General features: G+C 42.9%; 1 protein-coding gene across 4 annotated transcripts in view; it reads left to right on the forward strand.

Moving 5' to 3' along the window:
• The first annotated feature begins 6,475 nt into the window (after window positions 1-6,475).
• DHX40 (DEAH-box helicase 40) overlaps window positions 6,476-18,530 on the forward strand; it is a 41,810-nt gene continuing 29,755 nt past the window's right edge. For 3 of the 4 annotated variants that reach the window (XM_018571525.1, XM_018571528.1, XM_018571527.1), the window contains exons 1-7: window positions 6,476-6,674; window positions 10,352-10,497; window positions 12,340-12,459; window positions 13,835-14,065; window positions 14,903-14,969; window positions 16,376-16,507; window positions 17,050-17,149. In XM_018571525.1, the coding sequence (XP_018427027.1) occupies window positions 6,491-6,674; window positions 10,352-10,497; window positions 12,340-12,459; window positions 13,835-14,065; window positions 14,903-14,969; window positions 16,376-16,507; window positions 17,050-17,149 (980 nt within the window). In that variant the 5' untranslated portion in view covers window positions 6,476-6,490. The remainder of the gene's footprint in view (window positions 6,675-10,351; window positions 10,498-12,339; window positions 12,460-13,834; window positions 14,066-14,902; window positions 14,970-16,375; window positions 16,508-17,049; window positions 17,150-18,530) is intronic. The other variant, XM_018571526.1, reaches the window with a different exon arrangement.

Here is an 18,530-nt window from a genome sequence, read left to right on the forward strand (position 1 = left end):
ACAGAGTGGAGTGTTATGGAGGGACACAACCATCACACTGCACAGAGTGGAGTGTTATGGAGGGACACAACCATCACACTGCACAGAGTGGAGTGTTATGGAGGGACACAACCATCACACTGCACAGAGTGGAGTGTTATGGAGGGACACAACCATCACACTGCACAGAGTGGAGTGTTATGGAGGGACACAACCATCACACTGCACAGAGTGGAGTGTTATGGAGGGACACAACCATCACACTGCACAGAGTGGAGTGTTATGGAGGGACACAACCATCACACTGCACAGAGTGGAGTGTTATGGAGGGACACAACCATCACACTGCACAGAGTGGAGTGTTATGGAGGGACACAACCATCACACTGCACAGAGTGGAGTGTTATGGAGGGACACAACCATCACACTGCACAGAGTGGAGTGTTATGGAGGGACACAACCATCACACTGCACAGAGTGGAGTGTTATGGAGGGACACAACCATCACACTGCACAGAGTGGAGTGTTATGGAGGGACACAACCATCACACTGCACAGAGTGGAGTGTTATGGAGGGACACAACCATCACACTGCACAGAGTGGAGTGTTATGGAGGGACACAACCATCACACTGCACAGAGTGGAGTGTTATGGAGGGACACAACCATCACACTGCACAGAGTGGAGTGTTATGGAGGGACACAACCATCACACTGCACAGAGTGGAGTGTTATGGAGGGACACAACCATCACACTGCACAGAGTGGAGTGTTATGGAGGGACACAACCATCACACTGCACAGAGTGGAGTGTTATGGAGGGACACAACCATCACACTGCACAGAGTGGAGTGTTATGGAGGGACACAACCATCACACTGCACAGAGTGGAGTGTTATGGAGGGACACAACCATCACACTGCACAGAGTGGAGTGTTATGGAGGGACACAACCATCACACTGCACAGAGTGGAGTGTTATGGAGGGACACAACCATCACACTGCACAGAGTGGAGTGTTATGGAGGGACACAACCATCACACTGCACAGAGTGGAGTGTTATGGAGGGACACAACCATCACACTGCACAGAGTGGAGTGTTATGGAGGGACACAACCATCACACTGCACAGAGTGGAGTGTTATGGAGGGACACAACCATCACACTGCACAGAGTGGAGTGTTATGGAGGGACACAACCATCACACTGCACAGAGTGGAGTGTTATGGAGGGACACAACCATCACACTGCACAGAGTGGAGTGTTATGGAGGGACACAACCATCACACTGCACAGAGTGGAGTGTTATGGAGGGACACAACCATCACACTGCACAGAGTGGAGTGTTATGGAGGGACACAACCATCACACTGCACAGAGTGGAGTGTTATGGAGGGACACAACCATCACACTGCACAGAGTGGAGTGTTATGGAGGGACACAACCATCACACTGCACAGAGTGGAGTGTTATGGAGGGACACAACCATCACACTGCACAGAGTGGAGTGTTATGGAGGGACACAACCATCACACTGCACAGAGTGGAGTGTTATGGAGGGACACAACCATCACACTGCACAGAGTGGAGTGTTATGGAGGGACACAACCATCACACTGCACAGAGTGGAGTGTTATGGAGGGACACAACCATCACACTGCACAGAGTGGAGTGTTATGGAGGGACACAACCATCACACTGCACAGAGTGGAGTGTTATGGAGGGACACAACCATCACACTGCACAGAGTGGAGTGTTATGGAGGGACACAACCATCACACTGCACAGAGTGGAGTGTTATGGAGGGACACAACCATCACACTGCACAGAGTGGAGTGTTATGGAGGGACACAACCATCACACTGCACAGAGTGGAGTGTTATGGAGGGACACAACCATCACACTGCACAGAGTGGAGTGTTATGGAGGGACACAACCATCACACTGCACAGAGTGGAGTGTTATGGAGGGACACAACCATCACACTGCACAGAGTGGAGTGTTATGGAGGGACACAACCATCACACTGCACAGAGTGGAGTGTTATGGAGGGACACAACCATCACACTGCACAGAGTGGAGTGTTATGGAGGGACACAACCATCACACTGCACAGAGTGGAGTGTTATGGAGGGACACAACCATCACACTGCACAGAGTGGAGTGTTATGGAGGGACACAACCATCACACTGCACAGAGTGGAGTGTTATGGAGGGACACAACCATCACACTGCACAGAGTGGAGTGTTATGGAGGGACACAACCATCACACTGCACAGAGTGGAGTGTTATGGAGGGACACAACCATCACACTGCACAGAGTGGAGTGTTATGGAGGGACACAACCATCACACTGCACAGAGTGGAGTGTTATGGAGGGACACAACCATCACACTGCACAGAGTGGAGTGTTATGGAGGGACACAACCATCACACTGCACAGAGTGGAGTGTTATGGAGGGACACAACCATCACACTGCACAGAGTGGAGTGTTATGGAGGGACACAACCATCACACTGCACAGAGTGGAGTGTTATGGAGGGACACAACCATCACACTGCACAGAGTGGAGTGTTATGGAGGGACACAACCATCACACTGCACAGAGTGGAGTGTTATGGAGGGACACAACCATCACACTGCACAGAGTGGAGTGTTATGGAGGGACACAACCATCACACTGCACAGAGTGGAGTGTTATGGAGGGACACAACCATCACACTGCACAGAGTGGAGTGTTATGGAGGGACACAACCATCACACTGCACAGAGTGGAGTGTTATGGAGGGACACAACCATCACACTGCACAGAGTGGAGTGTTATGGAGGGACACAACCATCACACTGCACAGAGTGGAGTGTTATGGAGGGACACAACCATCACACTGCACAGAGTGGAGTGTTATGGAGGGACACAACCATCACACTGCACAGAGTGGAGTGTTATGGAGGGACACAACCATCACACTGCACAGAGTGGAGTGTTATGGAGGGACACAACCATCACACTGCACAGAGTGGAGTGTTATGGAGGGACACAACCATCACACTGCACAGAGTGGAGTGTTATGGAGGGACACAACCATCACACTGCACAGAGTGGAGTGTTATGGAGGGACACAACCATCACACTGCACAGAGTGGAGTGTTATGGAGGGACACAACCATCACACTGCACAGAGTGGAGTGTTATGGAGGGACACAACCATCACACTGCACAGAGTGGAGTGTTATGGAGGGACACAACCATCACACTGCACAGAGTGGAGTGTTATGGAGGGACACAACCATCACACTGCACAGAGTGGAGTGTTATGGAGGGACACAACCATCACACTGCACAGAGTGGAGTGTTATGGAGGGACACAACCATCACACTGCACAGAGTGGAGTGTTATGGAGGGACACAACCATCGCAGCGCACAGAGTGGAGTGATCAGAGAATGTCACTACAGCCAGTGTATAGAGTATGTCACATACAGCACAAAATACAGAGTGCAGTGGGTTGTCCCATATAGCACAGGGTGGGGCAGCCCGTAGTGTGTCTCTTACAACACAATGTACAGAGTGGGTTGGTTCAGAGAATGTAGCTCACAGCCCAGCCAGAATGGCTGCCTATTGCTCTCACTTCTTTTAACTGAAGGGATTGGAGGTGTGAAAACACGGAATGGGGTTCGGAACAATAGTAATACCATATAAAGAGGACTTTCATGTTCACATTGAGGAGAAGGTCCTGTATTTCCATGCAGTTTCCTTATGCCTTGTGTCCCCTCCTGTTGGGGTGCAGACAATATGGAAAACGTGACCGAGGATCTAACCCATCACCACTCTATCTTTGCCTCTGCATGCATGTTCCTGTCTATTTTTGCAGTTGGTACAGATGGGAATTTCTGGTGAATGATCAGATTACAAAGTTTTCTGTAAACAGACCTTTGTAACCCAAGCTGACTTTAGGTGATTGTAGGCTGAATGTGGAAAAGTACTTATGTACTGACTTGTATCATGTGTTATTAAAGAACAAGTCTGGGAAAAATGATTATTAACCCCTTGCAATGGGGCTACCCCTGCACTGCAAGGGTTAAGTGCTTGTTTTCATATGGGGTGTAAAAAAAACAGTTATGCTCACACCGCGGAGCCAGCTGGCTGTTAGACTGGTCCCTGCAGCCTGTCTCCTATGTTCCAGTGGTTTGTCCCTCGGTGTCCTCATGTCTAATACTGAGTGTATTGAATGTGATGACTCAAGGAACCTTAGACTGCTGCAGTGGAGGCTAGAAGGACCAGTCTAAGAGAAAGCCAGCTGTGAGGTTCATGTTTTACACCCTAGATAAAAAAGAGCACTTAACTCTTGCAGTGCCAGGGTAGCCCAACTTCAGGGGTTAAGAATCATTTTTCCCAGAATTCTCCTTTAAAGTGTTGTAACATGACTTATGTATATCACCAGGGGTGGGCAACTCTGGGCCTCCAGCTGTGATTTAACTACAAATCCTCACATGCCTCTGTCTCTGGGAGTCATGCCTGTAACTGTCAGAGTCTTGCAATGCTTCATGGGACTTGTAGTTCCACAACAGCTGGAGGGACAGATTTGCGCACCCCTGACCTAGAGATTTAGAACGCTCCTGTTGGTTCTGCTGCACAGCTCTTATTATTAAAACAATTGCTGCATTCGTTATGAAATTATTTTGGCTTACGAGCAACTGTTTCAGGTTTTCTCACTGCGTTAGGATTATCAGTGTGACATTTATTGATGAGCGGGGGCTTGTTGTGCACACAGTTCGCCCAAGCCTGCGCAAAATTCTGACCGACCCAACCCAATAAGTGGTGGAAGCTGCGTCAGGGGCATTGCCCACCCCATTGTGATGTGTAGTTGCGTAGCAGGGAATGATCCCATGTTGTTTAAGCACAGTTAACATTTCTGAATGTTTCCTATAACATAGCAGATCTTTTTGAGTTCAGGTCCACTTCATACTCAGCAGGTGAAAATGTAATTTCCAGGGTTGGCGACAACTTTCTTATACATATGCACAATGTCAGTGCTGTGAATTTTCCATATCTCTGAAATTCAGAATACATACTATGGCACATATAGTCTGCATCATTGGTGACTGATTTGTGAAAAGTAAAACTGTTGTCAGTAGTAGTAAGTTGTCTAGTTTTCACCTCTATCTTAGGGGTTATGAAACCCCTAAGTAGCTTCCCTCTAAATCCACTTAGCAGCTGCCATTGACAAGAGCTTACAGGAAATGAAACCGTGATTGACAGACTTGGAGAGCTTTTGACATTGATAAAACTGTTAAAGCAGGGATGGGCAATTCTTTTTCTCAGGGGGCCACATTGGAAACTGGGACAGCTGTGGAGGGCTGAATTGATTAACGCATGGTAACGCGCAACACACTGACAGTGCATTATAGTGAGGCAGGTGCGTTGCAGTGCCACTCAAATTGAATGGTTCCCCAAACGCAGCTCCCAGCCACAATGCGATCGACTGTGCCGCAACATGTGCTACCATAACATGATGCATTGCTGTGCAGTTGAAAAAAGTAGTGCATGCAATGTACCTGCTGCGCTGTAACGCCTAGTATGCATTGCATGGTACATTGCGTTAGTCGCTGCTGGGCAGGAAACTACACATGCCCGCTCAGCGGTCCTAGCAACCAAAGACGGCAGAGGAAGACCTCTAACTTCATTGCTTGCTAGGACGCCAGCAGTCCTACCAACAAAGGACCAAAGAGAAACACAGTCCAAACACGGACCAATCGCAAACCTGTGCTGGGCAATGGCTTGCAGTGCATGCACCAGCCTTAATTGTGCATCCACTGTCAGCCAGCTGTAATAGAGCGCAGGTTGGTGGGCTGGACATTTACAGACCAAGGGCCGGATACGGCCCAGGTCTGTCTTAAAGGCTAAGTTTACTTTTCTGATCATGTTGCATGCATAATCAGGAAGTAGCATGAAACATGGTCACAGTAGACAGCGGTACGTACATGGATGAGAGGAAGAGTCTGCAGGAAACAGAGCATTGCACCCATGATCCTCTGATGGCGGTTGCAATGCTTTGCTGGCTGTAATGCAAAAAAAAATACAAAATGCATTTTTTTTTTCTTTTCTGAAGAAGTGTGCATTTATTATTTGTTTATTCATGGTGGAATTTCCCTTTAAACAAGGGCTGCTGTTTATGGGATTGCAGTTTCATTGTACTGTATGCTATCAGTGTTTATAATATCCCAAGCTGTGTGATCATGTGAATAAATATTTAAATATTGACGCAGAAGCTGTGCGAGGTAGCGTGCTATAAACGAACACTGTTCATGTTCATAATTAGACAGGTGTTTTCTAAATGTCTGCCTTATGTTTTCACTTCGCCTGGAATCAGCTAATCTACCTCTTGATGGGAAGGTTTGTATAACAATACAATGGACTCCTGAGTCTGCGTATAACCTGCATGCTGAGAATGTGCTAGAAATGAGCCGTTTACTGATATTACACCACCCATTATTTTACAGAACAGTGAAATGGAATCTAAAAGGAGGCCTGGTAAAAGCTGCACTCGAGAAAAAGCCTACCTACCCAGACTTCCTATTGAAAAATGCAAAGATAAGCTTGTCCAGGTGGCCAGGGATACTTCATTCTTTATTGTGACTGGAGAAACTGGCAGTGGGAAAACTACACAGCTTCCTCAGTATCTCTACAAAGCAGGTAAATGAATGTTTGCATCCAGTCATTGTATTATATATGTCTATCTTTAGTTTTAAATAGAGTGGAGAGGGATTAGAACACGTCAGGCTTTTATTACTGTCTGTGTCCCTTTTAGGGAGATTCACCTATTTGTCCTGGTCACTGTTATCGCTGAAAGTGAAAGAAAATCCCACATTTTGGGTTGTTACCAGAACCGGAATAGACGGGAAATCTTCCAATGGGGACAATGGTTCTGGTGACTCTGCAGACCACTAGGGATGCTCCTTTCTTTGAGAGGATTTCCTGTCACTTCCTTCCTTCTTGGCTGTCAGACAGGAAGGGAAATCTCTCCAATGGGATGCAGATGCAAAAAAAAAAGCTGACAGGGTTTACAACTCTCCCTTAGGCCTCATTCACATAGCTAAGTGTCGGCCCGTACAGATCCGTGCGACATGCACGGCCGTATCGGGCCCTTCCCGGGAAGGACAGGTGCTGCGTGTGATTGTACTCAGCAGCCTGTTCTTCTCTATGGGAGTACTGTCTGCATCCGAGCGCTGACACCCACACCCGCTTGGATGTGCAGGTCGGGTGAGCGTACGGCGGTGTACTCCCATGGAGAAGAACAGGCTGCTGCGTACAATCACACTCAGCACCTGTCCTTCCCGGGAACGGCCCTATACGGCCGTGCACGCTGGCTCTTAGCTATGTGAATGAGGCCTTACGCTATCCAAAACCAATAAAAAGGTTTTGTCTCTAGTTCTACTTAATATGCAAGTTGTGACTCTAAACTCCATACTTGGGGCTCTGTCTCACCCACTCTTCAAACAGGTTGTAACTATGTAATTCATAGAGAATATATAGGAATAGTGACTGTTCACTTTACAAAGTGAATGTTCAATGTAAATGAAATAAAGCTGTGTACACTTCAATTAACGGATTATGTGCTAGCAAAAATCCCGTAGTTATTTATTTTTTAATGAATATTCCTTGCGCATGATTGGGTATTCAAAATGAACACAGGTTCACTTTATTACTGTCACTTTGCTAAGTAAACAGCTTCTTCTCACTTAGTAAATCAAAACGGAAGTAAAGAGGGGTAGGTAAAAATAAAAAAATAAGCCCCCCGGAGTTGTTTGCTATAATGTTGTAATATGCACAGCATATAAGTATATTATGTGTGACTTACCTTGCAGAAGATCACCTCCAGCACTGAGCTGTCCAATCCCCCCTCTGTCGCTGGTGCTGCCATCTTCACCCAATCTTCCGGGTTCGCCATCTTCAGCCATTTGATTGGTCATCCGACATGTTGTAACTCCTACAAATGCGCACTGAAGCTACTTCATCTCGGCATGTTGGGTCTGTGCACTGAGCTATGCATGTGCGGCTCATTGCACAGAAACAAATTGCTGACAGGTATGTTGGAGCATTTATGGCAGAAGAGACTTACATGGTCTCTTCTGGTGTAAAGAACAAAAACCTGCCTGTCAACAGTTTTTCCTTATATACAGTATATTTCCAGATTGACCCCAGTGTTTCTCTGTTAGTTAGTGAGAAGGGGCTGTGCTCTGAAGTGGTAGCTAGGAGCAACATTTGAAAATACAGAGCCTTGGCCTGTACCTGTTGCCTCTTCAACACACCTACTCTAATTTCAGAGCCTTGCACAGTGACATCCATCTTTTTCCTTCTTTTTGTATTTTTGGCCCCTTCACTTTCTAGTTCTTTCTTTTACATTGTTTACTTTTTCCCTAAGGCTCACAATTTCTTTATCTTGACTTTCCTTTGTTATCTTTCTACATCCACCCAGACCCTTCAGGTATATGGATAGTCACCATCTGGAAATCCTGTTTCTTATACCATTTGTACTGTGTCACAGTAAACATCATGCTGCATATAATATAACTTTATTTTATTGCACCATTCAAATTGCTTATGTATATTTATATTGTTAACATCATTGGTTGCAATCCTGATGAATGTACACCATAATGCATCTCAGTTGAGTATATAATATTGCCACAGATGTAAAGTGCTGTTATAGTTGTATCGTCTTCTAAAAAACCAAATGTCCAGAGAGAGAAAAATTGTAGTACACCATAGCGCTCAGCATGAGAAATGCTTCAACGTCAAACTTGAGGGAGAAGGCTGCCATTCTCAAGGCCACTAGGAAGTATCCTCAGGAAACATGTAAAACAAAATAAAACAGCGCCATCTCTTAGTACATTAAAGTTTATTCTCTGGGAGCCGCTCTGTATTCCTATTGCTCATTGCACTATACCTCTATGTGAGTAGTTTTTTTATTACTTTTTTACACTCAATCCAATAAACGTTAATACACTAGGAGAAGGCGCTGTTTGTTTTACCTCTTCTAAAAAAAACCTCCATCAAAATATAGAAATAGAAAATACAGAGCCTTGGGCTTGGTGCTATGAAAGCTCTGAGGAAGATAAAACAGCTATGTGCAACCTAGTTTGCAGAATACAAAAATATTTATTTCCTGTTAAAGGGTAAGTTCACTTAGAAAATGTGACGAAATGAACTTATCGGCAGCACCCTGCCACCCTTTAAATGCTTGGTAACAAGCTAACTGGCAGAATATTTTATCTCAAAGTAATTACGCAGATGCAATTTTCTTTCTCAACCATTAAGGGACACAACAGTATAGTAATTTTTAGACATTTGGGTTATACTGCCGCCTTCAGGAGGTTTAGACAATGACATAAAACATTAAGCCAGCCCCCGTATAATCCCACCTCCAACTGTCATCTTGCTGTTTCTTTGATAGTGTCCTAGATGTTTGGACGCCTTTCTCTCAACTCTTCAGAGAAGAAAATCTAACTATAATTTCACCTTTTTTATCTTTCTTCATTTAAAACAATCTACTGATATTTTTAATTGGTAACTTCAATCAAGATTTTGAAATATGTCCTTGGGTAGAATAAGGGTTCTTTCCCAATACACAATGGGGGGAATGTATCATAACTGGAGCAGGAAAAATCTGGAGCAGATTTGCACTGTAATAAGCTTCTCTCTTTTATTTTCATATATTACCTGAGCAAACTGAAGAGAGAAGCTGATTGGTTGCCATGGGCAACTGCTCCAGATTCTGTCTGCTCCAGTTTTGATAAATTCCCCCCAGTTTATTTCTGAGGTGCAGAAAATGTCTATCAAATATTGATTTTCACAAAGAGCTTTATTTAATACTGTGTGTATTTCCTCATGAATCCAAAAACATACTGAGATATTTATTGTCTTCCTCTAAAATGTCCCGTACAGTGCATGAAGGTGTGATAGAAGGGTCAGATTGTGAGCTTTGGTGAGGGACAGGACTGATACAAAGGGATCTGTGTACTCTGCAAAACAATATGTAATTACCAATATGCATAAACACTGATAATACAATTAATTATTATGCTCCAAGGATCAGTAAAGTTATTTTCCTGGTGCCTCAGGGACATGGAGGGAAAAGTTCCCCAATAGGGTCACAAAATAAAAACAAACAAAAAAACCTGAAATAATATTTACCTCTTTCCTATTTTTGTCCCCCCAAAAATGGGTCCAGAATTAAGCTTTAAGAATTTTGGGTAATATAGCTGAAATCCTATCTGTAGTGTTTTATGTGGTTAACAGATAAGCCTTTTTGTGTTATTAACAGCTCCCATGTAGATAGTCAAATAACTGACTTTTAATTTGATTGAAAGGGTTTGCAGAGCATGGCATTATTGGTATCACGCAGCCACGCAGAGTTGCCACCATATCTGTTGCACAGAGAGTTTCAGAAGAAATGAACTGCTCATTGGGAAGTACTGTTGGTTACCAAGTACGATTTGATGACTGTACTTCGCAGGTAGGTCTTATTATGAAACCTTTTTTTCCCCCCTTAAAAGCAAACTTCTAACAGCTAAATATGCATTTTAAATAGGAGCTGTTATACCTTCCAAAGGATTTGTGTTTATATTCATCAAAGTGTATCCAAAGTTGCCTACAGTGAGTTATACGGTAGAATTGTCCATGATTTATCAAAAGTAAAAAAGTTAGTGTATGTAAAGCCAACACGTTTTTTCTGTGTTTTGGATAGAGAGGGGTTAAAGTGACACGTCCTTCAGGAGTTAAATCTTAAAAATGCATTCAAGTATTTTGGCTATTAACAAAAAAGTATAGTATTTGTGTATCACTCAGCTGTAGACCCTCAAATCATCTCTGAATTGGTGCTGACACTGTCCTTCCTTCTGGAAGGTGAATACTTTTGTGCCCCATGGTCCCTGTTGCCACCGCTCCAAGCTCATTCCCAGAATGGACTACAATGTCCCGTTTAGTTTACTAACTTGTATTGAGATTGTAGTCCATCACAGGAGCTGGCTTGGAACGGTGGCTACATTACAACACACACAGGGACCATGGGGAACAAAAGTAGCCACCCTCCAGAAGGAAGGACAGTGTCGGCACCAATTCAGAGATGATTTGCAGATCTACAGCCGAGTGATGCAGAAATAAGTTACAATTTTGTTAATAGGTAAAGTAACTGAATGTATTTATAAGGTTTAGTGTCACTTTAAAACTCCTGTCAGTATATTTTTTGCTCACAACAATAAAAAAAATTAAAACACAACAAACGCAGCTTGACTCTTTCTTCCTTCGGAACCAAATACCAGTGCTCCACACTCTCCCAAATGACAGGAGCTCATATTTACTTGTGGACCATATCAAAGTTCTATAAGTATGGTCAGACTCGCTTGTTGCAGAATCCCTGCCATGATAAATATTACGATATGTCAATGGCAGTTCTTTTTATATTCCTCAAGAAAGGATAATATTGGATACATGGCGAAAAACATTTACCACTTTTTACTAAAAATGACTATAAAAACACAGTCACATTTAGGCGAAGTACAACAAAACTTAATTGGACTGTATATTCCAGCAATTTCTCTGCTGGCTGCCTGCCGTCCTCTCTCTTACCTGACAAGTAACTCAAATCCTGTTGGACTACAATTCTGTGTATGGTTTGCCGAGAACAATCTGCTCCAACTGGACTAAATGAACTAATCACTTGCCCTCACCATATTTTTTTGCTGTCTGTGTCCTAGTACAAGCACTATTTTTTGCGATTGCACTGGACTGGAACGCAGACATTGATGTGCTACATGTTCTGGTGCAGGCGATCGCTCTTCAATGCACCGCCACACCCCCTCCAGCCCCAGAACTCAAGAGGATTTTTTAATGCGATCCAGGGCATTACAGCAGCTAACTGCCCTGGAACGCACTGGAGGGGGTGTGAACAGGCCCCAAGGCTTCATTCACACCTACAATGTAGATGCATTTAGGGATTTCTGTAGCAGGAATTCTACCATTTAGAAGCCGCAGCTGTCACCCACTCATGCGTCCAGGGATAGTGACTGATTCCTAACCGCATGTAATCATATAACATGCCATTACATGTGGAGCGCCAGCACACTGCCGCTTTCAAATGCTTCTGCTGTCCCCTGATCATCAACTTTAATGGCAGATTCAGGATTCCTACTGAAGGAATTTGCGAGTTCCCGACACAGGAATCCCTAAATGCACCTTCATTGTAGGTGTGAATGAAGCCGTACACTATGAATTGGAGATGGAACAAAAAAGCATGTTGTGAGTATGCGTAAATTGACTACTTACATTGTAACCTAGTAAACAATTTTATACCCGATAGAAGACTGATATTATGTACCTGACTGATGGGTGTTTATTACGGCACACTCTGACAGACCCCGATCTCCTGAAATTCAGCACAATTGTCTTGGATGAAGCTCATGAACGAAGCTTAAGTACTGTAAGTATATATGCAAATCTGCATAAACAAGGTGAAATACATTTTATGTTTTTTATATGCAGTATTTTTGTTTTAGTAATTTAAGCTAAGATATTATATATATTGATGTGTTCTATCAGTGAAAGTCACTGTTGAAAAAACCTTGACTCTGTATACATGCTAAATATGCATGCACATGGAAGCATCCATATTGGCTCTTGACATATGTAGGCTCTGTCTTCTGCTTAGTCGTACTGGACAATGGCCATGCTTCATTGTTATTCATTATCTCAAGGCAAGTATGTGCGACAGATCTTACATGAGTGAACACAGATGTGTCACAGCAAGTAAAAATGTCTTGGTCTATAAAGTGTCAAAGCTCACAGTATGTAGGCAGGGGTATGTCCTTTTTTTTCAGTCTTCAAAACAAGTTCTGTGACTCGATGAAACCCTGTGTCCCAGGCCTAGCTTGTGAATAGAGCCTAAACTTCTGCCAAAGCCAGGACTGAGAGACTTCCTCTCCTGCCATTTAAAAGTCCAGTGGCACAGCTTCTACTGGCTACTAAGGCTCTGACATTTAAACTGTATCTCTAGGCAAAACTTCTTTTTATTCTTTCGTTTTGGATAGAAATGGTTAGACACTCTGTCAAGTTTTTATTGCAGAGTTCCCGTTGTCACCGAGGATGGGAGCGAGGGATAATCCCCAGAACAAACATTGAAGGGAAATCCTTCTATTGGAGACACCTGTTCTAGGGACATCTGTCTAAGAGGGGAATTCCCCTCACTTTGGTAGGTTTCCTCTAACGTCCAGTTGTGTTTTAAGGACAGGAAGTGAAGAGAAATTTCCCCACTGATACATGAAAAAAATTACCTGGTACAGACTTTAGACCTTCTCTACTTTATCCAAAACTAAAAAAAAAAAAAAGGTTTGACAATACATACACAGCAGAGGGAGCAAGTGGAATATAGTTTAAAAATGGAAGAGCAAGCAAGTAGTGTGAAAGTCAAGTAAAAAATTATCTAGTAGTAGTTTGTCACATTCAGCTGGATTTGTTCGGTAATGCTGAAGACGTTTCATATCTTATCCAAGTAATTTCTTCAGTTCTAATTGCTGCTGTAAAATTCAGGTAAATCAGGTCTAATAGTTGCTGTAAACTTCAGGTAAATTATACAGCAACGACAGCTGTACCCACTAATAATATACAATCATTCATTATTAAATATAAAACTTTAAACTTTGGCTGTTATTTTTATTAGAAATGGTGCTTCAGAACACATCTGTGCAGTGTACTATATGTATGTATGGAAAATAAGATGCTTGCTTTGCTTGCTGATAGAATTCCTATTTAATTGTATAAAGTTAAGTCATGATGTGTTTTTCTTTCTTCATTTCAAGGATATTTTGTTTGGTCTGCTGAGAAAACAGTTCATATCAAAGCATTCTCCAAAAAGGAAGTACCGCCTCAAAGTTATTGTGATGTCTGCCACACTGGATATTGAACGACTTTCTGAGTTCTTTAATAACTGTCCAGTAGTCACAATTCCAGGAAAAGTCTTTCCAATTAAAGAGAAATTCCTTAACCTTATCGGCCCAAGAGACAAAGACAACACTGCGTACATTACAGAGGTTTGTGATTCAGTACTTTCACATATTAAAGACAAACTCCAAGCAGAAACAACATGAACCTTTGCAGTGGGGCTACCCCTGCACGGGTTAAATGCTCATTTTGGTCTAGGGTGTAAAATAAAAAAGAAATACTCCCCTGAGCCTTGGACCCGCTTGGCTGTTAGTCGGGTCCCCACAGACTCTCTCCCCCTCTACCCTGGGTTTACACATACATTAATTACTGGAGCCATTTAGGACATTTTAAAAATGACAATGTTGGTCTTCTTGATGGTTGTCTAATATGCCAATACTCGCTGCAAAACTGCCTATCTCTGTTATTTTAAGATGTAAAAATAGATAGGCCTGCATGGCGAAACATTGTTAGGTAATCACTGCTTTCTCAGTCGGCCACTGCCTGTTGATTATGATGTGTAGATTGTACCTGGTGTGCTTGTCTCCCATGTTCTGCATCATGATCAAAGTTGTCGTTGAGAGCAAAGTCCGGGGTTTACCGCTAACCTTCACATGTTCTCATGCAATGCATTTAGTGTTAAAAGGGGAGTGCCAGCAAAAACTGAAAAGCCCTTTCTGATTTGGGTTCCTTCATACAGTAACACAAACAGGCCCACACCTCCCACAGCCCCCTTTGCAAGAAAAACACCAAACTCCTCATCCCGTTGTTACTTACAATATTTGATAGACTAAAGTCAGTTAGTTCAGTGAGTAAACTACAATGGCTGGCGGCAAGAAGATTTCCATGCCTCGTTATATGAAAGAAGCCAAAACATTTTAAAAGTGTGCTTATTCTTTAAAAAAAAAACTAACGCAACATTGTATCATGGTCATATTTTTCTCTAGACTGTGAAAGTCACACTACAGACGCATTTAAATGAGACTGCTGGAGACATCCTTGTTTTTCTTACAGGTAAGATGATTTGATAGTACTGCAAAATTGTATAGATTTAAATATATCTGTATATATTATTTTGTACATCAGAAAGATGTGATGCATTCTGAACTTTAAAAAAATTACCTTTTTGCATTGAATCTGAACCTAGGCGTGCCTGGGCACAACCTAATAACCCCAAGAACAACACCGAAACCCAGGGCTGGTGCTAGTGTCTCCAGACATGGCCTGGGTGGGTGTGACAGTATGGTGTGTGTGATTTGGAGGAGCATGGTCTCCTCTCTGTCTTTGGGCAGCTGCCTACTGAGCTCCTCCCCTCCTCTCCTTAGTTGGGTGTGTATCACATGCCTACCTTGCGTGAAAGAGTGTTGATTGGCCAATCTTTCAGCCTCTCCCCTGTCTATTGGCTGGAACCCCCCCCCGCCCTCCACTGAGAAGAACATGGGGGGACTGTGTGTGAGAGGGATGTATGGGGAGGGGTGTACACTGTGTGAGAGGGATGTATGGGGAGGGGTGTACACTGTGTGATAGGAATGTATGGGGAGGGGTGTACACTGTGTGAGAGGAATGTATGGGGAGAGGTGTACACTGTATTACAGGATTGTATGGGGAAAGGGGGACGCTGTGTGACAAGAATGTATGGGGAGGGGGAGACGCTGTGTGACAGGAATGTATTGGGAGGGGGGATGCTGTATGACAGGAATGTATGGGGAGGGGGGACGCTGTGTGACAGGAATGTATGAGGAGGGGGGCAGGGCCGGCGCTAGCGTAAGGCCTGAGCGCACGTAAAAATGCACGGTTAGTGCTATATAAATTAATAAATATTGAGCCGGAGTGTAAAGCCTGTGACACACTGCATGCGAAGCTCGCATAGCTGAGCATGCCGAGATGAAAAATTTCATCTTCAGCCAATCGGCTCGCGAGTCAGGATACGAAGTCCATTGGGTTGTTACGCACGAGCCAATTGGCTGAAGATGCAGTCATTCATCTGACCACGCTCAGCTCACACACTGCATGCGAACGTGTCATAGGCTTAAGAGACTGAGTATGCCAAGACATGCATTTAGTTTCCATTCCGTACCACTAAGTGGAACTCCTACACGTTTGCCTTAGCATTGAACAAAGTGGCTATTGCTTAACTTTGCTCCACTTATATTGCTATCTCCATAGCGAAGGTTTCCTATAAATGCTTGTCTTGATGGTACAACAGGAAGTGATGGGAAATCTCCCCAAAGGGGACGAGGACAGCCATATAAACCTTACAAAGCTTCTAACATTTCCCCATTGTGTCCAAATCTTTTTTTTATAAATGCCAATTTTCCACTTTATTCCTTTTTAAAGTTGCTGTACTCTGTGTGTCATTGTGATCTGTCAGTATTTCTTTTATTATTTTATTGCAGTTATAATAATTCTGCCTGTTTTAGGTCAGTCAGAGATTGAGAAGGCCTGTGACATACTATTCCAAAAGGCTGAGCTAATTGATTATCGCCATGATGTTTATGACTCTTCAGTGGAAGGTCTGCTAATTTTGCCATTGTATGGCTCCATGCCAACAGGTAACATCTTTTATTTTTTTGGTAATTCTTAAAAACCTTATGACAATCATTTTCAATGGAGGAATTTACTAAAACTGGAGCAGGCAGAATCTGGAGCAGCTGTGCATACCAACCAATTGGCTTTTCTCTTCAGTTTGTTCAGCTAAACTTTGAAAATGAATTGTGTTAATCTAGTAATTTAAAGGACACATGTCCCGAGAGAGATGCAGAGGTTATTCTTATTGACTTCCCCCTAAGAATACTAGTTAGTGTCTCTGGCATCAATATTTAATGTTTTATATTATAATATAAATAATGTCCAGGCCTAAAATGTGCATTTTAATGTGTGGAAATATGGCTCTGGCAGCCAAAGGGTTAAAGGAAAACCTGTTTCAGCCCTTTTGTCTAATATTTTATCCTATCCTAATATCTTGTTTGACTATTCTGATGTATTTTATGGGCAGCCTTGCATCCTCTCTTTCTCTGTTCTATGCAGTGTTGTTAGTAATACATTTGCTGGAACAGCAAAATATTGTGATTGTTTTATATGTAATGTTTTCCAGATCAGCAAAAAAGAATATTTCTTCCTCCCCCTAAAGGGATCAGAAAATGTGTTGTAGCCACAAATATTGCAGCGACATCTGTGACCATTGAAGGAATAAGGTGCATACTTACAGTATATTGTTCTAGTTCATTGATGTTTGTCTCTAAATTGGGCACCTGTACTGGCTTAAATGCGTATTCAATTCTGTTATTAAGTGTTGCCATAAAGTGGAAAGATTGGCTTGACACTGACATTTTATAGTTTCTACCAGCTGCATTTTGGTGAGACACTGCAAACAAGGAAAACAGACATGTTACCATTATATTTATGTTTTACAATTAGGTTGCCCCAGTCTCCTTCAAAGAGATGGTTCATTACATGAAAGGTATGGACTTGCTCAAGGTAAATATCACATGGTCACTGCCAAGAGAAAGTGGCAAGCTGCATAGATACATTGACATACTCATGAAGAACTTGTACAAATGAACATTCCCCCCTTTTGCACCACTGCCATATAATGGTAATGTGTCTGTTTTTCCTGATTGCAGTGTCTCACTAAAATGCAGCTGGTGGAAATGTCAGTGTCACCCCACTCTTTACACTCTATGTTTAACCCCTTCGTGACGGGAGACGTACAGTGTACGTCTTGTCACTTTGTGCCTATATGACTGGCCACGTACACTGTACATGACGAGTTATATCAGGCTTTGTAATGCCGGTATTTGCTGATTCTCAGCATTTAACAGTCATTCATTAATGTCTCAGTATTGAGGCATTAATTAATGAAATAATTAAGCTTTTTGTGAGGGGGGGGGGGGGTTAGGTACACATATGTGATATAATTATATAGCCCTATCTGTCCTCTAAAAAACAATATATAATATGTGTGGGTACATTTAGTAAGAAAGTATATTACTGCTGTGGAAGAATCACACAGCAAAAATGTAAAAAATGTGTCAGTCATTTATGAACAGAACCTGAAAACTAGCTCAGTCATGAAGGGGTTAATCTCATTTTGTTTCATTTTCAAAAAATAACAAGAACAGATTTACGGTAATACCCTGACATCTAGTGAAAAACTCCACATCCCAAAAATAAAAATAGGCAGTATCAGTATGCAGATGTAGAATAGACCGTAACCTTAAATGTATCATATACTGTATATATGTATATACATACATGTGTATTAAGGACTTGTCATTAGACCCTCCTATGTGCGGTTCCTTATTGCTGCACAACCAAGAATGAAGATCATGCTTATATAAAAGAATAGGGAGCCGGGTATTATGCTTCTCACAAGGAGGAATGATCAGAGAGTAAAATAATCTCATGAGGATGCGGAGAGAACAACCAGAAATAAAAGCAGGTAGAAAGGGTTAGGGTGGAGCTCATTGGGTTTAGGAGAACTGGGAAACATAGTTCATAAAACAAGGGAGAAGGGGATAAAAGGGACAAAGGGAGGAAAAACAGTAGAGGAGAGGGGCTGGAAGAGATCAGACA

The sequence above is a fragment of the Nanorana parkeri genome, unplaced genomic scaffold (genome assembly GCF_000935625.1).
Source record: "Nanorana parkeri isolate BGI_ZX_2015 unplaced genomic scaffold, ASM93562v1 scaffold1775, whole genome shotgun sequence".
In the NCBI taxonomy this organism is placed as follows: Eukaryota; Metazoa; Chordata; class Amphibia; order Anura; family Dicroglossidae; genus Nanorana; species Nanorana parkeri.